This window comes from Mustelus asterias, chromosome 25 (assembly GCF_964213995.1).
Source record: "Mustelus asterias chromosome 25, sMusAst1.hap1.1, whole genome shotgun sequence".
Taxonomy (NCBI): Eukaryota; Metazoa; Chordata; class Chondrichthyes; order Carcharhiniformes; family Triakidae; genus Mustelus; species Mustelus asterias.
This window is the reverse complement of record NC_135825.1, coordinates 51261303-51287791: the sequence shown is the minus strand read 5'-3', so window position 1 is coordinate 51287791 and position 26489 is coordinate 51261303. Positions and strand designations below refer to the sequence as shown.

At 45.5% G+C, this 26489-nt stretch overlaps 1 protein-coding gene across 3 annotated transcripts; it reads left to right on the top strand.

Annotated features, from left to right (window-relative positions):
- The first annotated feature begins 578 nt into the window (after positions 1-578).
- Positions 579-26489, top strand: dclre1b (DNA cross-link repair 1B). Of its 3 annotated transcripts, none has more exons than XM_078197774.1 (5): positions 579-1072; positions 4580-4794; positions 15635-15800; positions 18291-18473; positions 25211-26489. In XM_078197774.1, exons 2-5 carry the CDS (start codon positions 4606-4608, stop codon positions 26401-26403), a joined length of 1731 nt encoding a protein of 576 aa, XP_078053900.1. In that variant the 5' UTR covers positions 579-1072; positions 4580-4605; the 3' UTR covers positions 26404-26489. The 3 variants fall into 3 exon arrangements, with proteins under 3 accessions (XP_078053900.1, XP_078053902.1, XP_078053901.1); XM_078197776.1 differs by having other exon boundaries at positions 4580-4807; XM_078197775.1 differs by lacking the exon at positions 18291-18473 and having other exon boundaries at positions 951-1072.

Sequence of the window (26489 nt, the reverse complement as noted above, 5' to 3'; positions counted from 1 at the left end):
AGAATAGAAATAGAAACCCTACAGTGCAGAAGGAGGCCATTCGGCCCATCGAGTCTGCACCGACCACAATCCCACCCAGGCCCTACTCCCACATATTTACCCACTAATCCCTCTAACCTATGCATCTCAGGACTCTAAGGGGCAATTTTTAACCTGGCCAATCAGCCTAACCTGCACATCTCTGGACCGTGGGAGGAAACCGGAGCACCCGGGGGAAACCCACGCAGACACGAGGAGAACGTGCAAACTCCACACAGACAGCGACCCAAGCTGGGAATCGAACCCAAGTCCCTGGAGCTGTGAAGCAGCAGCGCCAACCACTGTGCCACCATGCCGCTCCTTCCATTCCATCTGACGAAGGAGCAGCGCTCCGAAAGCTTATGGTATTTGCTACCAAATAAACCTGTTGGACTTTAACCTGGTGTTGTGAGACTTCTTACTGTGAGTCCTCCGTGACAGGGGGCGCTGATGTCAACACTGGGTTCAAACTGGGGAAAAAGCCGCGCCTCGCGCTCCAGGACCGCCTACAGACGCTATGATTGGACACGATGTCCCTGCGAGTGGCACACCGATTGGTCGGTGCAGCTGTCAGTCAGACACGAGGGGCGGCTCGAGCCGGGGCGGCGGTTTGAAGTGGGAGAATTTCCCGTTACTGACCGCGGGAAGCGGCTCTTTATTGTTAACCAAACCCCGGCTCAAAACAAATGTCCAGACCGGAGGGCAGACACTGCTCCCCGGACACCGGGGGTGGCCATTTCCAAACAGGAGGACCTGGCCCCGGTTCCAATTGAATTGGTTTCAACCGTCGAGCGTCATTTTCGTTGTTGTTTAAAATTCAGTGGAATGGAGCTCGCGGATTGGATAAAGCGGCTGTCAGTCAGCGGGCGCTCAGCGTCTATTGGATAACCGTGTGATGCGTCACTTCCTGATTGGTTCTCCCAGCTGCCGGTCACAGCCTTCAGTCAGACCCAAAACTGGACAAATTACCGCCCGGGTCGAGGGGGCGCCGGGCGGAGGATAGAGTGCCTCAAATATGGACAGTCCGGCCTCCCTCCCCTGAACCCACCCAAAGGTGCTGTCTCTTGTAATGAGAAACCACTGTTGCAGTATTTATTATGGGTGCTGTGCCCAATTTGGGTGGGGGTCTGTTTAATGTGTCTAAATGGGGGAGGGGGGGGGTGTCAGTTTTTTGGCTGCTGTGCCCAATTGAGGGGGGGGTCGGTTTTATGGATGCTGTATCTAGTGGGGGGCGGAGGAGTGGGCTGGATGAGCCCCGACGTGCTGGCTGAGCGCGCGGGGGTGACCGTCTGGTGCGCGGCCAAAGCCATCCAAGACCTTAGGACGGTCGTGCTCGGCCCCGAGTGCGCACGCGGAGGCGGCGCAGGCGTGCGGTGGGATCCCGCCCGAGTGTTCCCCTGCTCGGATGGAATTTCACATTGGCCCGAAGCCTAGACCTCCCCCCCCCCGGGGTCAGGTGCCCCACTGCGTGTGCCGCCTCGCGGAAATGCCCTCCGTGCCCTTTTCCACCGCGCGGAGGCGTTTCCTGTACGGGCTGCTGCTGCACACCTTTCACTACCGCGTCCTCGCCCGTCGCCCGGATACACCTTGGCGGGCCTTGTTGCCGCCGGGCGGCGGAGGTCCCCAGTGGAGGTCCCTCTCCGGAGGGATCTCCCCCAATTATCTCGGGGACCTGGGGTGGAGGGTGCTGCACGCAGCAGTGCCGTGCAACCGTAGGTTTTTCCGGTACACGGGCTCCCGAGACTGCCCTTTCTGTGGCCTCGTGGAGTCCGTGGACCATGTCTACGTTCTGTGTTTTAGGCTGCACACCCTTTTTGGTTTCCTCAAACAGCTTTTACTGATGTTTTGTTTGCACTTCAGTCCCACGCTCCTGATCTACGGGCACCTGGTGCGGAGAGGGGCGGGTCGGGATGCCGACCTCCTCGTGAACCTGCTCCTGGGCCTGGCGAGATGCGCCATCAATAGGTCCAGGCAGCGGGCGATCGACGAGGCCGTCCATCCCGACTGTCTGCCCCTCTACCGCGGCTACATTCGCGGCCAGGTGTCTCTGGAGAGGGAGCATGCGGTGGCCACGGGCGCGGTTGACGCATTCCGCGACCGCTGGGCGCCGCAGGGGCTGGGGTGTATTATCGACCCCGATAATCACCTTTTGGTTTGACGTTTTAAGTTTCCTTTCGACTTTGATTTTGGTTCGGGCTGTTTCCTTTTGGGGAGCCGCCCCTTTTACTTTGTCCCTAAGTTAATTTGAGTTAGTTTACTTGATTGGTGTCGAAAGCGCTATCTAGTGGGGGTGGGGTGGGGGGCTGTTTAATGGGTGCTGTGTCCAATGGGTGAGGGGGGGGTGTTCTATTTAATGGGTGCTGTGTCCAAGGGAGGGGGGGGGGTTCTATTTAATGGGTGCTGTGTCCAAGGGAGGAGGAGGGAGGGGGGGGTTCTATTTAATGGGTGCTGTGTCCAAGGGGGGGGGGTTCTATTTAATGGGTGCTGTGTCCAAGGGAGGGGGGGGGTTCTATTTAATGGGTGCTGTGTCCAAGGGAGGGGGGGGGGTTCTATTTAATGGGTGCTGTGTCCAAGGGAGGGGGGGGGTTCTATTTAATGGGTGCTGTGTCCAAGGGAGGGGGGGGTTCTATTTAATGGGTGCTGTGTCCAAGGGAGGGGGGGGGTTCTATTTAATGGGTGCTGTGTCCAAGGGAGCGGGGGGGCGTTCTATTTAATGGGTGCCGTGTCCAATGGGAGAGGGGGGGGGTTTGGGAGAGGTCTGTTTAATGGATGCTGTGTCTAATGGGGGTTCAGTTTTATGGCTGCTGTGTCGAATTGACGGGGGGGGGGGGCGGTTTTATGGATGCTGTATCTATGTGGAGGGGGGGCGTCTGTTTAATGGGTGTTGTGTCTAATGGGGGGGGCAGTTTTATGGCTGCTGTGCCCAATTGTGGGTGGGGTCAGTTTTATGGGTGCTGTATCATGTTGGGGGGGGGGGGGTGGTGGTGGTCTGTTTCATGAGTGCTGTCTAATGAGGGGGGGGCTTCTCTTTAATGGGTGCTGTGACCAATTGTGGGGGTCTGTTTAATGGGTGCTGAGTCCAATGTCTGGGGGGGGGGAATCTGTTTAATGGGGGGGTCCGTTTTATGGCAGCTGTGCCCAATTGTGGGGGGGTCGGTTTTATGGACGCTGAATCTAATGTGGGGGGAGGTTGTTTAAGGGTGCTGTGTCCAATGGGGGGGGGGGGGGTCTGTTTCATGGGTGCTGTGTCCAATGAGGGGGGGCTCTCTTTAATGGGTGCTGTGCCCAATTAGGGCGTCTGTTTAATGGGTGCTGTGTCCAATGGGCAAAGGGATTTTTCTTAATGGATGTTGTGTCCAATGGGGGGGATGGTCTGTTTACCCAGTGGCCAATGATGGGGCTGTGGCCGCACAAGCACACAGACTGGTTACTATCAGACTGTTGATGAGTGCAGTGAGCCACTGGTGCCATGTGATTCCTGGGGCTGCTGATGGCCAGTGGTGGAAATGTGGCCAGGGAATGAATTGTGCCCACAAATTGGGTCTGGCTGAATGCACCAATGGTCATTGAGGACCCCTGAACCACACCAGACCTGTATGGGAGGAAAACCATCACTGGTATGGAGGCTGACAATTTCCTGGGTGACAGAGCACCACTTGCAGCAAGGAATCTGGCTATGCACTGAAAATAGAACATCTGCCCCAAAAATGTACTGTGGTTTGCGAATAGAGGGTGGGGGTGGAGAAAATGGCCACTTGTATTGCCATTGGTCTTGCTGCTCAGAAACTGGATCAGCAAGATAAAGGGAGGGAGGCAGGGGCAGTTATAGAAACCAGTCCAACTATGTGAGGATGGGCGAGGGAAGTGTGAAGGGTTGACTTTGGTATTAAGGACAGTTTAGTAGGTGACTTCTATTTAGCATTGTTCCACCTCATTTTGTGCAAAAAAAAGGTAAACGGGTAAGAAATAGGAGCAGGCTATTTGGCACTTGTTCTGCCATTCAGTATGGTTGTCTGATCATCTACTTGTGGGGGAGTAGAGAGAGAGAAGTAATCTTTGTAGCTGTCAGCATAACATTTGTGTCTGTTTGGGTGGGAGAGATCTAGGTACCAAAGTACCAAGGGGTGGATAAACCTTGTTGGGAGGGAAGGTCCAGTGCTTAGGAGTTTTAACAGCCAGGAAATATTGACTTTTCTGTCTAATGTTATGCAACACCTTGGATCTGGAAAGTGGCCATTTACAGAGGCACAAGTGTGAGACTGCAGATGTATTTTGACTGTTGTTTTTGATAATCTGGGCCAGAAATGAGGCTATTCAGCACATTTTGAGCCTTGAGACCTATTCGGTGCTCTTATTATACAATAGATAAGTAGAAGCCTCTAGAGGTGATTGGACAACTTGGTGAGCATGCTAATTCCTAAGTTGAATTCTAATTGGGCGGGAGACCCATTTGAGACTAATCAGGTGAAGGATACTTTGTCGGTCCCGCAGTAAAAGACTAGCTGCAAGTTTGGTTGTTTTACAGTGTGATAGGGGTTAAAATGTGTCTTTTCTTGTCAAGGTGCTGCCTGTTCAGGAATAGTGAAAATGAATGGAACGTTGATCCCAGACACTCCATTTGCTGTGGATTTCTGGCAGGTTCGGAAGTGCAGCCATGTCCGTTTGTTCTTCCTGTCCCATTTGCACAGTGACCATACATCGGGTCTGTCCTCCACTTGGTGCCGACCCATATACTGCTCTCCCGTTACTGCCAAGTTGTTGCGTTGGAAGTTTCAGGTGAGGCAAAGAGGTGAGGATTTTAGAGTGTTCTATCTTTCTCTCTCTCGTCATAAAGATTGTAACCCATGTGGGATATAATCGTATAGGCACTCCTCGCTACTGTGGTACATCACTCAAATAGTTTTTCTACACCTGTGAACACTGAATGTTCAGCTGCAGAGGATCAACAGCTGAATGTTATGACTGAGTTGGGAGAAGTGCACTGCCTGTCTCTGTTCCATTCCTCCTCCACAGTCACAGCATTTATTTAAATAATTTTGCCAGTTAGCTATATGACCAAATATGTGCTTTGTCTATTAATCTCAGAACTAGGGCGGCACGGTGGCAAAGTGGTTAGCACTGCTGCCTCACAGCGCCAGGGTCCTGGGTGCAGTTCCAGCCTCGGGTGACAACCTGTGTGGAGTTTGCACATTCACCTGGTCTACATGGCTTTCCTCCAGGTGCTCCAGTTTCCCCTCGCGCTCCAGAGATGTGCAGGTTACGTTGTTCGGCCATGCTAAATACGTGGAGTTACGGGAATAAGGCCTGGGTGGGATTGTTGTCAGTGGGCCGATTGCCCTCCTGCTGCATGTTGGGAGTCTATGATCACTCAATGTCCAGGTCTCAATAACAAACAAAATTATAAGTTTATTATAAAACCGGTCCTGTCAAGTAGAAAGGCATTAATATATGCTATGAAATAGAAAGTAAAATAATTACTTTTTCTGTAGACCCTAACGCACACAAATAAGTAATACAATTGAAGTCTGTTAAACGGTTGAAGGTTAGTGGTTCAAGGGGGGCAGGATAAATGGTGCAGTCATGGAATCATACAGTGCAGGAGGAGGCCATTTGGCCCGTCGAATCTCCACCGACCACAATCCCGCTGAGGCCCTATTCCCATAACCCCATACATTTACCCTGCTAATCCCCCTGATACTCAATTTATCATGGCCAATCAACCTGACCCCACACATCTTTGGACTGTGGGAGGAAACTGGAGCACCCGGAGGAAACCCACGCAGACACGGAGAATGTGCAAACTCCACACAGACAGTGACCAGAGGCCAGAATTGAACCCAGGTCCCTGGCGCTGTGAGGCAGCAGTGCTAACCGCTATGCCACCGTGCCGCGTCCTTGCAATGGTGTCCGGGTTATACAGTTGGTTTCTCAGCACTGGTCGGCGAAACAGTCAATGACTCTCGCACTACTTTTCAGACAAACCCGGGGCAAATTTGTATTCGGCTAATTACAGAACATAAAGTGATTTCTGAGTGACTTTCATTCATTCTCCACTTTGGGTCTGGAGCTTCAGGAGCTGCTGTGTCCTTTACCCAAGCAGTTAGTTGTCCTTTCCCCAAAGCAATGGTGTTTTTCAAAGCCTTAAACCACTGTGTGCTTCTTTTGTGAACACTCTACTCGAGTCAAGAGATTTCCAGCTGCTTTACAATTGCTTAATTACCCTTGTAAACTGCTGTCCTTTCCAGGAACAGCAGCATTCATGGTCCATTTCCTGTTTTCCATTAAAAAAGAATCCTGCTCCACCAGTTATGCATAAAGATGTGTGAAATGGCTTGCTGTCCCAGCTATGATCACCCCCATTTATCTGCTTTTCTATAAATAAAACATTCTTCTTAGGATGTAGGTGACAAGGAAGTTGCTCTGAGGTCATTAGGAGTCAATGGTGCAGTGTGGCATTTAAATTGGGTATAGAGCAGATCTGTTGGGGAAAGCAGATTCTCTTCCATGAAGGACAGCGAATCAGTTGGATTGTTAAAACTATCCAGCAACTTTTATTGTAACTTTCTGTCACTAGCCCACAAATGTCCAGATTTATTGAATTTGGTTTTCAAGTGTACTGTGGTGGGATTGTGAACTCAGATCTCTGGCCTGCTAATTTAGTTCCATAACCACTGGCATGGATGGGAAAGGATTAGAGGTATATGGGCCAAACATGGGCAATTGGGACTAGCTGGGAGGGCACCATGGTTGGCATGGACCAGTTGGGCCGAAGGACCTGTTCCCGTCTGTATTGCTCTATGACTCTAACCCTTTCATCCCCAGAATCGTGGTAATTCTCCCCTGAACTGTCTCCAATGCCAACACATCCTTCCTCAAATAAAGAGACCAAAACTGGACATACTCTTCCAGATGTGGTCTCACCAACACCCTATACAATTGCAACAAGACTTTTACTTTTATACTCTACTTTTATACTCCAGTCCTTTTGCAATAAACGCCAATTCGTAACATCACACTACAGTTTGGGGTTCTATATACAACCCTCACCAACATTTTTTGCTCTTTGGTGTTTCTTAGCTGTACAGGTTCCACATCATTGGAGCTAATATCCTTCCTCACAATGAATTTAATTTCATCCTTAACCAGCAGTGCAACCCCAGCACCTTTTTCTTTGTCTGTCCTTCTGAAACACTGAATACCCCTTGATAAGTTCTCTTCCCTGGTCAATCGACAGCTATGTCACCATGATCCCGACTATGTCATACTCATTTACATCTATCTGTGTGGTGAATTCATCCACTTTAATGCAAATACTTTGCGCATTAAGACATAAAGCCTTAATGCAGCTCATGGCAGTTAGAAGTGGAATTTTTAATAATTTGTGTTAAGTACACAATGAATATACTGTGAATATAGTATAATATTCTGTTTATCCCAAAGTGCCTCTTTATATAGACTATTTACTCCCTCCACTACCGACATACTGTGACAGCAGCACGCACCATGTGCAAATGCACTGCAGCAACTCAAAAGCTTCCTTCAACAGCACCTTCCGAACTTGCGACCTCTGCCATTTAAAAGGGCAAGGCCAGCAATGCCCACATCCCATAAAAAAAATTTAAAATTTAGCCTAATGGGAGCAGTGGGCAGCTTCTGGAGGGAAAGTGGGAATTAAAATTAATGTTCATTTGTATTAATTAATGACAGCTGGCATGGATTTATAAAAGGCAAACTATGTTTGACTCTTGAGTACATAATAGAAGGTATTGATAAAAAGAAATGAGTTGTGAATAAGATTTTTTGAGAAAACTTGTTATCAAATAACGCTAATAAAATGCTTCAGGGGAGTTATCTAAGATGTGGACGGCACGGTGGCACATTGGTTAGGACAGCTGCTTCACAGCATCAGGGACCCGGGTTTGATTCCTGGCTTGGGTCGCTGTCTCTGTGGAGTTTGCACATTCTCCCCATGGCTGCTTGGGTTTACTCCGGGTGCTCCGGTTTCCTCCCACAGTCTGAAAGATGTGCTGGTTAGGTGCATTGGCCATGCTAAATTCTCCCTCTGTGTACCCGAACAGGCACTGGAGTGTGACGACTGGCAGATTTTCACAGCAACTTCATTGCAGTGTTAATGTAAACCTATTTGTGACTAATAATAAACTTTACTTTACATGAAGGACTATCGCACAAAATTGGGAGTCATGGAATTAGGGGAGCATAGTGGCATCGATGAAGGGATTGATTAATCGACAGGGATAGTCTGAATCATTTTATTAGGGGAAGATCATGGGCGGAATTCTCTGATCTTGTCTGTTCCCACCCCGCTGGGAATAGAGAATGATGCTCAGACCAAACCTCCCTCACTGCAGTGACACTGGAGAATCCCAGCCACGGACCAGGTCTCACATTTTCGGTGCATATCTTACAAACTTAATCAAATTTATTTGAGGAAGTAACAAGGAAGATTGATGAGGGCAGTGCAGTCGATGTTGTCTGCATGAATTTCAGTAAGGCATTTGACAAGATGGCACGTGGTAGACCGGTCAGAAAAGTGAAATCCCATCGATGCAGGGGAAGGTGGCGAATTGGATCTAAAATTGGCGACAGGAAACACAGGATAATGGTCAATGGATGTTTTTACAAATAAAAAGTAGGTTCTAGTGGCATTCCATGGAGCTCAGTGTTTGGGCCCTTGCTGTTTATATTGATTTGAACTTAAGTGTGGGGAGGCATGATTGGGAATTATATAGATGATGCAAAAGACTGGCTATGAAGGGGATAGCTGTTTATCCCTAGTTGAGTGGGCAGAAATATGGCAAATGGAATTCAATTCAGAAAAGTGAGAGATAAGGCATTTGGGGAGGGCAAAAAATACTCAGTAAACAGGAGGATATTGAGAGGGGTTGATGAAGTGAGAGACCTTGGAATGCATGGTATGTGGTAGGACAGATAGATAAGGTAGTAAAGAGCATATAGAATGCTTTCCTTTATTGGAAGAGGTATTGAATACCAAAGGGGAGTTGGTGGTGCGGTGATATTGACAAATGGATTAGTAATCCTGTCAGGATTCCTTTGTCTTGAATGCTTTTGCACAAGCTCTTGATATCCAGCCACCGATTGCTCCACAATTACTTCAATTAACATCTCAAGCTAGTAAGATATCACACACCTTAGAACTACTTCAGATATTTTAGCCAATTCCTTTTCAGCTGTCTGTTGTCCCTGAACAGTAACCTGTTTTGTTCCTTTAACTCCAGGCTTCCTGGAAACTCTGAATCCTACTTTGGTCTTTCCCTAAGACTTAATGGCTCTTTTCCACTTTTGAATATATCATTCTTCATTATTTTATCCAGTTTTCCTTCAGGATTCTCCGCATCTACTTTTGTAAGGCTTGCAGATGTGTTCCTTCGCTCATGAGCCTTTGCTCATTTTCTCCTTTCTTCTGTAATCTCAAGTTCCATCATCCCTACTGATTCCCTTTCTTCCTTCAACTTCACTTCTGGATTGATTCCCCACTACATGGAAGCCCAACCCCTGACATACCTGATTCTAAACTTAAACATATCTGGCTGTGACATGCCCCTCAATTCACCACAAAACCAGCCTTGAGCCCTTCATTGTTTACTGCTCCACATTCTCCTCTCAACTAAATGCAGCTGTTACAATAAAATGTTCTTGAATTATTCCAAGCATATCTAAACTCCTATTATTCACTACCAGACGTCACCCTCTTCCTCTTTTCTATCTCTTCCCTTCTTCCTTTTTTCACATTTTGAATGGTCTGTCTCAAAAATTGGGACTTTGTCAAAGAAACATTGGGATCTCTACCTGTGACTGATTAATACCCTGGTCCTTTCATCTCTGCTCCAATCACTTGCCTCGCCCTTTAATCAATGCATTATTTTGTAGTTTTTTCATCCATCTCCTCCCTCTTGTTTGAGAATGTTGCCACTATTTGCATTGATCCCCTTCTTAGTTCCTCATCTCACAGCTTTCCCACTCAACTTTGGATCATCAACCAATTTCTATTATCTGGTATGGTCCCAAATTCTTCCAAAATAGTTGTTACCACTCCCATAAAATATATTAAGTCTTGTTTCCCCCTCTCTGATTACCATCACATCCCAGTTGTTCCTGCCATCTGCAATGTGCTAATACACGTTACTTCACAACTAGTTGCCCCCTCTCTGATCATTTAAAGTTCGAGACTTTGAAATCTAATTTTCCTCATGATCACAACACAGTGATCTATGTAAAAGCTGCATATCTTGAGATTGTGAGACTTTATCTTGTTCACTCGCATTGATTTTGTCAATTATTCTGTCCTTCAAAATCTCTCCTTGGCAGTCCAGCTTTGTGACTGCCCTCTCCTGGTTTTGCTTGTATTTATCCAGGTGGGCAGGGCCCTGCCTTGCCACCACCTCTTCTGGAAGCAGGCAATATGGAAAATAATCACTGCCCCATCTTTTTTAATTGCAAGGCTGTTGTATGATTTTCCCACTGCTTTACTGATAATAGAGGTGGGGCTTTCCATTCTGGACACTAATTGCAGTAGTGGCAGGAAAGTCAACTCCATGTTTGAATATGTGTGATTGTCCTCTTTTCAGTGCATTAGTTATTAATCCGCAAGGAACTCAGCAAAGCTTGTGGTGGTCCAGGCAGGCAGCCACCTGATGATGTCATTCCATGCTAAGTTCCCACCCTCTCCACACGGTAAGCATCAATTGGAAAACTTGCAAATGTTGCCAGAGAGGTATGATGTCCAAGGTGTTTTTTTTGTATTCATTAAAGGGATGTGGGCATTGCTGGCTCTGCCAGCATTTATTGTCCATCTCTAATTGCCCTAGAGACGGTGATGATGAGCTGCCTGTCACAGGTGGAGAAGGTGGTGAAGAAGGCATATGGCATGCTTGCCTTTATAGGAAGGGGTATAGAGTATAAAAGTTGGGGTCTGATGTTGCAGATGTACAGAACGTTGGTTCGGCCGCATTTGGAATACTGCGTCCAGTTCTGGTCGCCACACTACCAGAAAGACGTGGAGGCCTTGGAGAGAGTACAGAGGAGGTTTACCAGGATGTTGCCTGGTATGGAGGGGCTTAGTTATGAGGAGAGATTGGGGAAACTGGGGTTGTTCTCCCTGGAAAGACGGAGGATGAGGGGAGACTTAATAGAGGTGTATAAAATCATGAAAGGCATAGATAGGGTGAATGGTGGGAAGCTTTTCCCCAGGTCGGTGGTGACGTTCACGAGGGGTCATAGGTTCAAGGTGAAGGGGGGGGAGGTTTAACACAGATATCAGAAGGACATATTTTACACAGAGGGTGTTGGGGGCCTGGAATGCGCTGCCAGGCAAGGTGATGGAGGCGGACACACTGGGAACGGTTAAGACTTATCCAGATAGCCATATGAACGGAGTGGGAATGGAGGGATACAAAAGAATGGTCTAGTTTGGACCAGGGAGCGGCACAGGCTTGGAGGGCCGAAGGGCCTGTTCCTGTGCTGTATTCTTTGTTCTTTGTTCTTGAACCAATGCAGCTGTTGTGGTGTAGGTATACCCACAGTGCTGTTAGGGAGGGTGGTCCAGAATTTTGATCCAGTGACAGTGAAGGAACGATGCAATATATTTCCAGGTAAGGATGGTGAGTGGCTTGGAGGGGCTCTTCCAGATCGTGGTGTTCCATGTGTCTACTGTCCTTGTCCTTCTAGGTGGCTGTGGTTGTAGGGTTTGGAAGGTGCTGGCAAAGAAGATTTAATGAGTTCTTGTGGTGCATCTTGTAGATGGCACACACTGCTGCCACTGTGCACTGGTGCTAGAGGGAGTGAATGTTTATGGCTGGGGTGCCAATCAAACGGGTTGCTTTGTCCTGGATGGTGTTCAGTTTCTTGAGTGTTATTGGAGCTGCGCTCATTCAGATAAGTGGAGAATATACCATCATATTTCTGACTTGTGCCTTGTAGATGCTGCAGCATTCCTTGCCTTTGACCTGTTCTTGTAGCCACAGTATTTGTATGGCTCGTCCAGTTGAATTTCTGGTCGATGGTCACCCCCAGGATGCTGACAATGGGAGATTCAGTGATAGTAATGCTATTGAATGTCAAGGGGCTCTGTGGTCATTGTCTGTTACTTGCCACTTATCAGCCCAAGCCTGGATATTGTCCAGGTTTTGCTGCATTTTGATTTGAACTTCTTCAATATCTGAGGATTCACGAATGATGTTGAACACTATGCAATTATCAGCGAACATCCCCACTTCTGACCTTATGATGGAGGAAGGTCATTGAAGCAGCTGAAGGCGGTTGGTCCTAGGACAGTACCCTGAGGAACTCCTGCAGTGATGTCCTGGAACTGAGATGATTGACTTCCAACAACCACAGTCGTCTTCCTTTTGTGCTAGGTATGACTGCAACCTGATTCCCATTAACTCCAGTTTTGCGAAGACACTTTAATGCCACTTTCGGTCAAATGCTGCATTCATACAAAGGACAGTCACTCTCACCTCACTTCTGGAATTCAGCTCCTTTGTCCACATTTGAATCAAGGCTGTAATGAGGTCAGGAGTTGGGTGGCTCTGGCGGAAGCCAAACTGTTTGTCAGTGAGTTAGGTTATTGCTAAGCAAGTGCCGCTTGATAGCACTGTTAATGACCCCCTCTACTATACTGATTGAGCGTAGACTGATGGAGCAGTAATTAGCTGGTTGGATTTTTGCTGGTTTGTTTACAAGCCATACCTGGGCAGTTTTCCAGTGTGTAGATGTCCCTGTTGTAGGTATACTAATGATGTGGAGATGCCAGCGTTGGACTGGGGTGAACACGGTAAGAAGTCTCACAACACCAGGTTAAAGTCCGACAGGTTAACCTGTTGGACTTTAACCTGGTGTTGTGAGACTTCTGACTAGGTATACTAAAACAGCTTGGTTAGGGGTATGGCAAGTTCTGGAGCATATCTTCAGTACCATTGCTGAAATATTATGAGGCCCATAGCCTTTGCAGTATCCAGTACCTTTAGCCATTTCTTGATATGTGGCATGAGTTGAATTGGCTGAAGACTGGCATCTATAATGCTGGAGTCCTTGAGGGGGCTGAGATGGATCGTCTGCTCAGCACTGCTGGCTGAAATTTATTGCACAGATGAGCTGGGCTCTCCCGTCACTAAGGATTGAGATATTTGTGGAACATTCTCATGCAGTGAGTTCTATTTTCCACCACCATTCACGACTAGATGTGGCAAGACTGTAGAATAGAGATCTGATCTATTTAGTTATGAAATTGCTTCATTCTGTCTTGCCACTTGCTGCTTATGTTTTTTTATGATGTCAAGTTAGGCCTGTTTTGGAGCTTCACCAGGTTGATGCCTCATTTTTAAGTACGCCTGGTGCTGCTTCTGGAATGGCGTCCTGTACTGCTTATTGAGTCAGGGTTGAGTCTAAGGGGTACACTGGGCCATGAGGTTAGATTGTTGAGTATAATTCTGCTGCTTTTGACCCTCAGTGCAACATGGTTGATAGATCTGATTGAAATCTATCCCGTTTAGCACAGTGGTAGTACCACACAACCCTGTAAAGTTGTCACAGACATGTTTGCTGTATCATGCTTGTGCATGAAACATCCTCATCTGTGGAGGCTTCCAACTCTTCAATGTCTCCTTCAGGCAATATTCTCCCCACCCTTTTCCAGTGCATGGTTGTGTGGGTGCATCAGACAACAATAATGTGGGACACTCTTGGTGAGTATTGGAGAGCTCCCCCTAACTGGTCCAAATATTGGAAATACATCTTCGAGAGGCCAATTGTTTGCTCTATTAAGGACCTTGTAATAGAATATGCTGCACTGTATTTCTACTCCGATACACTGTATGGATGACAAATGGGCATCATTTGCCATGTCTCCTGGGGATCCTCATTGAGGATGCCATTTCTAGACCTCGAGGATGGAGGTCCTTGAGGTCCAAGGTGTTTGAGCATCCCACTCAGGCATGACTGCGTTCACAATGCAGATCTTGATTAGGGTCAATATACCTATGTGCTATAACCCTCAAGCTATTGTCAGGTCGTCTCCAGTAGCCAAGACACTATCGTGACCCGAGCCTTGTACTATGTCATTACTGTAAGCATGGTGCCTTGTCAGCCATGGCTAGTACAATGCGAATATTGAAGCTTGTAATGTCCATCTAGCTTCTGTGCAGCAGCTGTGGCCCTTGATTGATCCTCCTTCCTTTCACATGCCTGTCAGGAAAAGCTGGCCAGTAAGACCAACTACATTGCAGCACCAAGTCTTAATGAATTCTCACCTGAATGTACACCATTTGTAAAGGAGCAAAGCTTGTTCATTGTGCATTAGATCCTTGAATCCAACTGAACCTTGTTCTCATAGAAATTAAGAGTGCACCTTCAATTAGGCCAAAGTAGTTGTGCTGGACTCATCCCACACACCTTGAGACTCCTCCTATATTCATGCATCCCTCCTGTAACAATCCTGCCCCCCCTCTGTTAACCTTGATCCTATTATTGTACATGTTGATATTCCTGTGCTCTCCCTGATCCCTTCAGTGTTGATGTCCCTATGCCCTTTGTCGATCTGACACCTCCCCATCTCGAAGACTTGCGTGCCATGCAAAGCCCTCTAACATGTCTCGCACAGCGCAAGGACAGCCTCTTAAATATGCCCCTGATTGTGTGGCATCAACCTCGGGACAGTCCCTCAAACTTCCCCGCATAGACTTTATGCCTTAATGGTCTCTCTCTATCCCCAAACCAGGAAGCCCGTGGCCTTAATGCCCCGGCAGACTTTCATTCTTTCCCTCCATTCACTTTCAATTCCTCAGTCCTTACTTAATTCCTAGTGTTTCTGTGCCCTATTTAATTTGATCCTGAATCAGCATCTTCAAACACTTTCATCCTCTCTGTGATCATCTTCAACTCTGTGTCACTTTTTGGCTCCTTGATAACTCTGACACTGATCTACCTCTTGTTCTCATCCTCTTCACTCCGCCAGTGATGGCTGCTTTTTTAGCCATCAGGCTCCCACCTCTGGAATTCATGGGTTGTGGGTGTGGCTGGCAAGGCCAGCATTTGTTGCCCATCTCTAATTGCCTAGAACTGAGTGATTTATGAGGCTAATACAGGGGCAGTTAAGAGTCGACCACATTACCCAGTCGCAAGTCACATATAGGCCAGATCAGATAAGGATGGCGGATTTCCTTCACTAAAGGACATTAGTGAACCAGATCGTTCACTATTAATTGACTTCAGATACCACCAGCTGCTGCAGTGGGATTTGAATCAATGTCCCCAGAGCATTTGCCTGGATCCCTAGTCCAGAAACATTACCACTAAACCATCACCTCTCAAAATCCCCCTCCTAATGTCCCTACTTTCAAGGGACTAGCTTCAACTGCTCTTTCAGCCTCATCCACTTAAGAGTCTATTTTATTCTTCAGTCTGTAAAGTGTTTTTTGTCAGGAACGCTTTATAAATTGTATCTCTTCATCTTTGTCTTGATGCTTTGAACTTGTTTTCGCATTACAGATGTGATTTAGAGTGTGACAAAGTCCAGGTTTAATTACAATTGGTTTACATGTCTCCCAGTACATCAGCTATTTGTTTTTCTTTTCATCAGGTGGATGAAATCTGGATCCACCCGTTGGAGTTGGAGGAGAGCCACCTCTTGAACCTTGATGAAATTGGAAAAGAGACCATGACCGTGACATTGATTGACAGCAATCACTGTCCAGGCTCTGTCATGTTTCTCTTTGATGGTTATTTTGGCACAGTTCTGTACACGGGTATGGCAAATACTTCTCCTTTTTAAATGTATGGAGTGATTATCCATTAAGTTTGTAGTAAATTATTTACATGTGCATCAGTTGAAAGATGCGTTATGTGTATATATCGGATAATTTGCTAAATCTGACAAAGAAACAAATGGAAGTTGGTATCCCTATCTATATAAGCAATGTTGAGTGGGAAGACAGCATTAATCAGCCTCCTATATCATTTTGCACAGGGTAGGGTTAGGAAGCCCTTGGTAACCTGTAAATAGCTTCAGTTGGAGAAGCTGAAACTTCCCAAAAATTGGAAAATAATTATATTTATTGTAAATACAGTTTAAATAAACTTCAATGGCTGCAGGTTAAAAATATTGTTTTATGTTCTTTTAAAATTAATGGTTACTACTATACTGATTAAAGTTGTGAGAAGGCCTGTACTGGAAGGTGCAAGCTGAATATTCAAATTGCCACTCCCTTTTAGCTTGGAACTTATTCAGTTTAGTCAAATAACAGGGCATGTCATACTGCTCTTTCACCCCCTTCAAATATGATGATAAATTCCAATGTTTTTATTCATCCCAGCAGGCTGGAAAGTATTACTTCTCTGTGTGCCAAAATAAAACGTTTTTCAAACTTTCATCCCAAATAAATCCTTAAAAGTACACGAGACACACCCTTGGCAGGGATGGGGAGATAGCTGGACAGGAAAGAATTTGAGTGTGCTGCAGTGAAAGGGATACAGCTGGATAGCAGAGATATAAAAAAAACAAAGGACTGGAAGTTGGGAGTTAAAGTTATTTTGAGCAATCTTTTTCAGATCACCACAGTTTTGAAAGTAACTGGACACTAGAGCTTGGTGAAGCAAATTTTCCAGCAACCATGCAGAAAAGCCATGTTACCAATTGCAGATTTTTTTGTTTGGAATCTTCACAAACAGAAAAGAAAATTTCAGCAATTAGCTTAAGTAGATTACACTGCCCCGCAGCTTATCTTCAAAACTGGATTCAGCTTGCTTCTGAATGCATTCCTTTTGTTCATTGTTTAAATATCGTTCCAAGAGCTCCACCTGATGTCTCAGTGGGCCACTCACTACATTGGTATGTGTTCCCTTACCCAGTCTGTTCTCAGTTAACTGATCTCAAACAGATTGTTGGAATCTTATCACTGACCTTTTCCTTTGGACTTGGTAAAGGGGAATCCAACATCCTCTTTCACCCACTGCCCGCCTACACCAACCCAAACTGGTGATCGCTGAATGTGTTTAAATGTTGTTTTCAAACGAGGCTTGGCTTGACTGTGATGTCCTCCATGGTAGCATTCATTGCCTGGAGTGACACAAGGAGGGACCAACTGGGCAAAGAACTAAAAGGCAGTGAAATACTGCCTTAAAAAAAAAATCTCAGCATAAGTAAGTAGGGTGAGTGTAAAATATATAAGGGAGAAAAAGTTTACATTAAAAAGTATATTGGTTTTTTTGCCTTCCAATGGTAAATAGAACAGTAAAATATTTTCACAACTGATTATAGTGATCTTTTCTAGTTTAATTCAGTGTATCTTTTTTAAGTAGCAATCCACGTCCATTTTAAAAAGCTTGTATGATTTCTGTTTTCATCGCTGTCATCTGTAGGACATTTCATGGCCTAACAGTCCTTCGTATATATAAAAAAAAAACTTTTGTCTCTTGCTTTGTTCTTTTAATTTATGCCCTTTCATTACAAGCTCAGCGACCACTGGAAATAGCTTTTCCTGATTTGTCAAAACAAATAACCATTTTTAACATCTCCTTTTGATTACCTATTCACTTTCTTTATATTTTATATACTTGTGTCCAAAGCCCTTATCCCATGTATTACTGGAAGTGTTGGACAATTCTGTGGTACTTATTTGGATAGTTACCCAGGAAATGTTAGTTAGAAAAAATTCCAGTCTAACTCCTTGGTAAGTATGCAACTGACCATCCCAGCACCAATCACACTTTCCCTGATCCTCTGACTAGGCCCACACCTACCATTTACCCAGTCCGATCTGATCCGACCTGATCTAAAAGCCGCTGACCTGACCTGACCTACCTATCCAGCTTCCACCTCACTCACCCAACAAGCAACCCTTCTGGCAGCTGTGCTGTAAAAGAAAAAGGAGCACGGCTTGTCTTCCCCTGGAACGGTAGCAATCTGATAGAGCTCTTGGATGGACACTGCTCCACGTTTCTGAAGAGGTCAGGCTTGGAAGAGATTTGGGCCAGAAATGTGGAGCAATGTTTGGGTGGGCAAAAGTAGGAGGAGAGCAGCAATCTGATGATGATTACCGTTCTGTGAAAGATCCGGGCCATTATTAGAACTACAGCAAAACTGATGATTTGATGTTTGTCATGAAAAATCAAAATAGGTGTTTGGTTTAGTTTGTGTTGTATTTAAGTTCAAATATGAGAGTAATATAGAAAAACCAAGAGATGCTGAAAATCAGCCGAAGGACACTGATGGAGATTTTGTTTGTTTTCTTATGCAGCGGATTTCCGTTACACACCAGCCATGTTTAGCCATCCACCATTGAACATAGAAAAAAGGATAGATATCCTATATCTGGACAACACAAACTGTGACCCTGAGTCCATGGTGCCTTCTCGTCAAGAGGCTACTGAACAGATCAAAGCAATAATTAATGCTCACCCAGAACACAATGTAGTAATTGGTAAGCGTGTGGTAACCCTTGAGTTTCCTGCATCTTGTCTTGCTTTAAAGAATTCGGACCCTTCCCTAGAGTCATTGTTGTGTTGACTAAATATCAAATATGGATGGCTGATAAAACTTGCACGTCAGCTCCCCAATTTGTTTGGATACTTGTACGAATAGAATAGACACAGGATGCACACATACAATAAAAATTGTCAATATCTTGTATCTTCGAAGAGAGATCCTCAGTTTTGTCATGTATTTTGCTACACCTACTTTCTGAGCTGCCACATTGAAAATGCAGGTTACACGTGCAGACTGAGGTGGGGGTGGTGGGAGGAAACAGTTAACAGCTAAGAAAATTGCCAGACGAGTACCCTTCAGTGACAGACCAGTTGTGGAATTGTTTGTGGCATGCCTGAGGAGAGGGAAGGTTAAGAAAACCCACACAGACACTAATTATTGAGATCCCCTGTCTGAGAGAAATTATTGGTTTCTTTGCTTGTTGTATCCTTATTATGGATAGTGTGGAGACAGTAATTCACACTCAGTTTGTGTCAGCAAAGACATTGATCTGAACACAGCTGGGAATTTAAAACCATTTTAAAAATTTAATCCGTTTCCAGAAAAGAAAAGAAAATGATCTGTCAACCAGTTCCTTACTGACTTGGCACATCACTAACAACACCTTGGCCAGAATTTTACTGGCACGCCTGCCCCAATTCTGGGGGTGGGCAAGGCTCAGTGAATGGCATTCTCTGTTGGCCTCAGGTGGAATCATGCGAAACTCGGGCAGACGTGCCGGTAAAATTCCGCCCCTTGTTTGAACTAGTGCCTTTCGCCATCAAATGGTAGCTCACCTAAGCATTAAAGCTATGTACAACTTTTAGCAGATTTAGAAAGAACTGCAGGTGGAAAATATACTACTTTAAAAAATGTATTGCAAAAAGTTTGATAGTTGGCTTGGGTATGATGGGTGAGGAAGGTTCCTGCTGTTCTTTAGCACATTTTGCTAGAAAATGTCTGTGTGAACATTTGGGTGAGAATGGAATTGAGATTGGCCATGATATTCCAGTGATGGAATAGTCAGTGGGCACTCACTGGTCTGGATTTTGAAGAAGAGGCAGGGGTGCATGACCGACCCAAAAACAAGGGGAGACAACCCGCCACCTAGAACTATTTTTAAAATATATTTACGGGATGTGGACCTCGCGGCAGTTCTTGTGGTGTAGATGCAACCACAGTGCTGTTAGGAAGGGTGTTCCAGGATTTTCACCCAGCGGCAATGAAGGAACGGTGATTTATTTCCAAGTCAGAATGCTGTGACTTAGAGAGGAACTTCCAGGTTGTGAGTTCCCATGTGGCTCCTGCCCTTGTCCTTCTAAATGTTAACAGTCATGGGTTTGGAAGGTGCTGCTGAAGGAGCCTTGGTGAGTTCCTGCAGTGCACCTTGTATTTGGCACATACTGCAGCCTTTATTTGTCAGTGTGGAAGGGGTGCCAATCAAGCACCTGGATAGTGTCAAACTTGTTGAATGTTGTTGGAGCGCTCATCCAGGCACATTGAGAGTATTCCATCCTGACTTGTGCCTTGTAGATGGTGAATAGGCTTTGGGGAGTCACGGGGTGTGTTACTTGCTGTGACATTTCTAGCCTCTCACCTGCTCTTGTAGCCACAGTATTTATGTGGCCAGACAAGTTCAGTTTGTGATAAGTGGTAACCCGCAGGATGTTGATAGTCAGGATTCAGCGATGGTAATGCCATTGAATGTTGTGTGGCATGAATGTTACTTGCTGCTTGTCAGCCTAAACCTGCACATTCAAGTCTTGCTGCATTTGGACAGAGATTGCTTCAGTATCTGGGGAGTCGTGAATGTGCTGAACATTGTGCAATCATCAGCGAACATTCCCACTTCTGACCTGAAGGTCATTGATGAAGCAACTTGAAGATGGTTGGGCCGAGGACATTACCCTGAGGAACTCTTGCTGTGATGTCCTGGAGCTGAGAATTTTAACTAACCATCTCCAACCAACAGAAGTTTCCCGTGATTTCTATTGGCAGTTTTTTGCTAGAGCTCCTGGAGGCCACATTTGGTCAAATGCTGCCTTGATATCAAAGGGCAGTGATCCTCACCTCATTTCTGTAGTTCAGCTCTTTTGTTCCGGTTTGAATCAAAAGCTCAGTGGCCCGAGTAGAACCCAAACTGAGCATCAGTGAGCAGGTAATTGTTTAGCAAATGCCACTTGATTGTACTGATAATGACTCCTTTCTTCACTTTACAGATGATCCAGAGTTGACTAATGGGACAGTCATTGGCTGGGCTTGATATGTCCTGACTGGATTTGACAGGACTGAAGAGCTTAGATCTGTCTTGTTAGTTATGGAATCACTTAACACTCTCTCTTGCTGCTTATTGCTTTTGGCACATAAGTAGCCCCGTGTTGTAGTTTCACCAGGTTGACACCTCATTTTTGTGTAGAACATAGAACAGTACAGCACAGAACAGGCCCTTCGGCCCACGATGTTGTGCCGAGCTTTATCTGGTGTATGCCTGGTGTTACTCCTGGTATGTCCTCCTGCACTGTTCACGATACCAGGGTTGAGTACCTGGCTTGGCGATATGCCAGACCATGAGGTTATAGATTGTGGGTGAGTACAGTTCAATTACTGTTGATGTCCCACAGCATGTCATGGATCCCCAGTCTTGAGTTGTTAGATTTATTCGAAGGCTATCTCATCTAACACCGTGGTAGTGCCACAAAATTGAAGGGTTTCCTCACTATGTAAACTGGACTTCATCTCCACAAGGACAATGCGGTGATTATTCCGAGATGTGATCATGGACAGATGCATTTGGGCTAGCAGGTTGGTGAGCATGAGGTCAAGTACATTTTTTCCCTCTTGGCTCCCTCGCCACCTGCTGTTGACCCAGTGCAGCAGCTATGCCTGTTAGAACGTGGCCAGCTCAATCTACCAAACCACTCTTGGTGATGGGCATTGAAATCATGCAGCCAGACGTACATTCTGCACCCTTGCCACCCTCTGTTTCCTCCATATGGTGTTCAACATGGAGGACTGCTGACTCATCAGCTGTGGAGGAACAGGACATGATGATCAGCAGGAGGCTTCCTTGCCCATGTTTGACCTGATGCCTTGAGACTTCATGGGCTACAGAGTTGGTTTTGAGAACATCGACTGTATAACCATTGTGTCACCACCACCTTTGCTGGGTCTGTCCTGTCTGTGGGTCAGACCATACCCAGGGATGGTGATGGTGCCTGAGACGAGTAAAACTGAGTCATAACTGTCAGGCTGTTGTGTGCCTAGTCTGTGAAACAGCTTTCCAAATTTTGGCACAAACTTCCAGATGTTAATAAGGAGGACTTTGCAAGCCAACAGGGCTGAGTTTGCTGTTGTCATTTCAAGTGCCTCAGTTGATGTGGGTGGTCCATCCAATTTCACTCCTTTTTATTGACTTTGTAGCAGTTTGATACAAATGAGTGGCTTGCTCAGCCATTTCAGAGGGCAGTTAAAGTCAACTGCATGTAGGCCAGACCAGATGAGGACAGCAGATATCCTTCCCCAAGGACATTAGTGAACCAGGTGGGTTTGTACAATCGACCAATGGCTTCATGGTCTTCATTAGGCTTTTAATTCCAGATTTTTATTGAATTCAAATTCCGTGCCATCTGCCATGGTTGAATTCAAGCCTCAGTCCTCAGAGCATTACCCTGGGTCTCTGGATTACTATTCTAGTGATAATAGCATGACACCACCGCCTCCCAAGCTGTTAGTCCAGTCAGAAGACTAGCAGTACCACCAGGGACGGTGATTTTTGCTAAGGTAGGCAGGAGACCTGGTGCCTACAGCTGGGAGGTGGAAAACGTTGAAGAAATCACGAGACCAAATGCTTGAGAGGAAATCCTTCTGAGGAAATTGTTTGGGCCATGAAGACTGCCTTTCCTGCCCATCATCCTTGTTTTATTGCATAAAACGCCAACCTCCCCTGACTGGAGCTGGAGCCCTCCTCGATTTTCCTGGTGGCCTCGTTTGGCAGGAGATTGCCAATGGCACTGTTAAAGCCCTCCTTGGGAGGCAGGCCGTCTGCTTCAGTAAAATGTCCTGATGGTAGGACCACATTGGAGATCCTGCCTGCTCCCTTTGATTTTACCAGGCTCCCAATCCACATACTGGATGTTGGTAAAATTCAACCCTGTCTTTCACTGCGTATGGATTAACCACTCGTGAGATATTGGAAGGCATTCTGAATCTTTAAAGCATCTCCTAATATCAGTAGCTGACTTCCGAAGGTGGAAGAGCATCAGAGTTTTTGCTTTATCGGGAATTATTCTGATGAAGTGAAGTCATTGCTGTCAGTTGTCAAGATTTTAAAATTGAAAGCAATAAGAACAAAGTGTTGGAAGTAGTCGATAAGATTGACAGCATCTATGGCAAGAGAAGCAAAGTTAACATTTTGAGTTGATTGACTGTTCAAGAGAATTGTTGAGGAATCATATTTGACTTGTAATATTGGGTGGCTTTAACAGAGGCAAGTGTTTGCTGTCGGTACAACACCCACTCAAGGCTTGGGTTTGTGGGTGGTCCTAGGTTACAGGTGAGTGGAGGAGTACTGATTCTTCAGCTGAGGGGGAATGTTACGTGACAAATCGGCAGGTTTCCTTGTCAATATTTGACCTGATGCCTTGAGACTTCATGGGGACCAGAGTCTATGTTGAGCACTTCTAGGGCAAACTCCCTCCCAATTGTATACCACTGCCGCCACCGTTGCTGGCTCTGTCCTGCAGGAGGGACAGAATATATCCAGGAATGATGATGGTATCTGGGACATTGTATCTTGGGTATTGCTATGTGAGTAAGAATACATCAGTCTGTTGCATGACTAGTCTGTGAGATAGCTCTTACAATTTTGGCACAAACTCCCAGATGTTAGTAAGGAGGACTTTGCAAGGTTGACAGGGCTGGGTTTGCTGTTTCCAATGCCTGAGCCAATGCCAGGTAGTCCAACCGATTTTATTCCTCTTATTGATTTTGTAGCAGTTTGATACAACTGAGCAGCTTGCTCGACCATCTTGGAGACCAGTTAAGAGTCAACCATATTGCTGTGGGTCTGGAGTCATAAATAGGCCAGACCAGGTGAGGACAGCATATTTCCTTCCCTTTTTAAAAAAATGACCTGCCCACTCTCGCTTGTCTGCCCAATCCAACTGTGCTATGGCAGATTATTATTGGGGTCAGTTGGCTTGTTAACAAGCACAATTGACCTTTAAATTTTTTAAAAACATGGTGGGTGGGCTGTTGATTTTGGCACTTGCCTACCTACCCATGTAATGGGGTATACTTGGGGGTGGGTGGGAAGATGACAGACAAGGCACCCATCCTACTTTCACATGCAGCAACAATAATCTGGTGCGGCAACAATAATCCCCCTCAATGTCAACAAAACGAAGGAGATTGCCATCGACTTCAGGAAGCGTAAAGGAGAACATGCCCCTGTCTACATCAACGGGGACGAAGTATGAAGGGTCTAGAGTTTCAAGTTTTTAGGTGTCCAGATCACCAACAACCTGTCCTGGTTCTTCCCCAACCCCACCCCATGCCGACACTATACTTAAGAGAGCCCACCAACGCCTCTACTTTCTCAAAAGACTAAAGAAGTTTGTCATGTCAGCTACGATGCCCACCAACCTTTACAGCTGCACCATCGAAAGCATTCTTTCTGGTTGTATCACAGCTTGGTATGGCTCCTGCTCTGCCCAAGACCGTAAGGAACTACAAAAGGTCGTGAATGTAGCCCAATCCATCACGCAAACCAGCTTCCCATCCATTGACTCTGTCTACACTTCCTGCTACCTCAGCAAAGCATCCAGCATAATTAAGGACCCCACGCGCCCCAGACATTCTCTTTTCCACCATCTTCCATCAGGAAAAAGATACAAAAGTCTGAGGTCACGTACCGTCTGACTCAAGAACAGCTTCTTCCCTGCTGCTGTCAGACTTTTGAATGGACTTACCTTGCATTAAGTTGATCTTTCTCTACACCCTAGCTATGACTGTAACACTACATTCTGCACTCTCTCGTTTTCTTCTCTAGGAATGGTATGTTTTGTCTGTATAGCGTGCAAGAAACAATACTTTTCACTATGTTGATACATGTGACAATAATAAATCAAATCAAACATGCCCTCCAGCTGAAAACACACCCAGTGGGGGGCATGTAAAGTCCAACCCTTGGTTTGGAAAATGAAAAAATCACTGAGTGATTGGAGGGAGTCTTTTCCTGGATGAGACATTGCAGAAAGAGATTTTTATTTTATTCTGTGATAGCACTCTTGCCACTGAATATGTAGGTAATGGACTTGAGCCCTATTCCAAAGTCTAGAACCCACAGTCCAATCTGAAACTTTAAGGATTGCTGCACTGTCAGACATGCTGTCTGTTGAATAAGATGTTAAATTTATGTCCAGATGGGCAGCATGGCACCAAGAAGAGTTATACCACAGGCACAATATCGGAATATTATCTAATTCTGTTTGTGGCTGTCATTTTTCGTACATTCCAACAGTGACTGCACTTAAAAGCACTTAATTGATTGTAAGCATCTTGAGAATGTGATAGATGCTATATAGATGCACAATTTCCTCCTTTTTAAATTTTGCCTTTCTCCTTTTTGTCGTCTTTTTGGTTTTAGCCATTAAGCACATTATACCTGAGTGATGGTTCTGTCTATAATTACAGGTCTGTATAACTTGGGCAAAGAATCCTTATTAATCGAGCTGGCCCTGGCATTTAAAACCTGGATTGTGGTGAGTCCTCGGAGACTTCAGATGTTTCAGCTCTTGGGGCTCTGTGATGTCTTCACTTCAGAGATGGGGGCTGGAAGAATCCAAGTGGTAGACCAGAATGAGATTAATCACTTCAACATGGTCAAATGGAATCAGATGTGCCCCACGATTGCTATTATTCCCACAAGTCGAAGAATAAAGGTCTGGCACAGAGATGTACATGTGATTCCCTATTCGGATCACTCTTCTTTTCAGGAGTTGCACGAGTTTGTGGCAAAGCTGAAACCCTGCACAATTATTCCTGTAGTGAAAAGTAAGGCATGTGAGGTGTACTTCTACCAATACCTTAGTCCATTTGATGAACTGAAGCAAATCCAAGTTCCAGAAACGGTAAAAAGTTGCATGCAGAAGAATGCAAAATATAATAAAAGGCTGCTTCAGCCATACTTAGAGTTAAGAACTCTGAATATTCCAAAGGGTGTGGTATTTGAGTCACCAGAGAAGACACGACAAGACAGCAATAGAACTGACAATCTGGCTGTGGAAGGGCTAAATTCTGACACTGATGAGTCATTCCAAGCGAAAACAAATAACGACACAATACAGGTCCCAGCAAAACGTGAAGCCAGTAACCTGAGTACAGATGGGCAGAGTTCTGATATTAATAATGATATGTTTGATGTAAAAAGAATGAACCAAATCAAAGTTCCGTTCCTTATAGAACAGAAATCGAAGACTTTGAATGGAGTGCCAGTAAAGACAAAGCAGAGTTCATTGCTGAAGTGGTGCCAAGATGGTAAATCTGCACATCAGCATTTAGTAAAGCAAGAAGTTACAGACAGTGGTCCAAACCTGCAGCAGTCATCACTGCTGCCAGCAATGAACGCAAACACATTATTGACAGCAACCGTGCCTTGTCCATCACCAGATATTTGTGAGGGACGAGAGAATGGACAACCATGTAAACTTGAAGAATCTGGGTCAGCTTTCATTTCACCTGCTGACAGGACTTGTAAACATAAACCAAGTTTAACTGATGAAAGTTGTTTACCAACGGTTCAGAGTTGGTGTTATGCCAGTCTGAAATCTTTCGATGCCATTGTTGAACAATATTTTAAGAAGAGGAATAAAATAAAATACTTGTGAAAAACACATGATTAGACTGTCTTAGACAATAGTATTATAATCCAGGTCAGAAACTCCAAAATGTTTTATGAAGTCAGCCTAGATCG

What these genes read in the sequence shown, in the direction of transcription:
- dclre1b (XM_078197774.1), top strand. Translation starts at nt 4,606, where the DNA reads ATGAATGGAACGTTGATCCCAGACACTCCATTTGCTGTGGATTTCTGG. An exon ending in TGTTGCGTTGGAAGTTTCAG is followed by an intron (nt 4,795 to 15,634) that starts GTGAGGCAAAGA and finishes TCTTTTCATCAG; the next exon opens with GTGGATGAAATCTGGATCCA. An exon ending in AGAACACAATGTAGTAATTG is followed by an intron (nt 18,474 to 25,210) that starts GTAAGCGTGTGG and finishes CTATAATTACAG; the next exon opens with GTCTGTATAACTTGGGCAAA.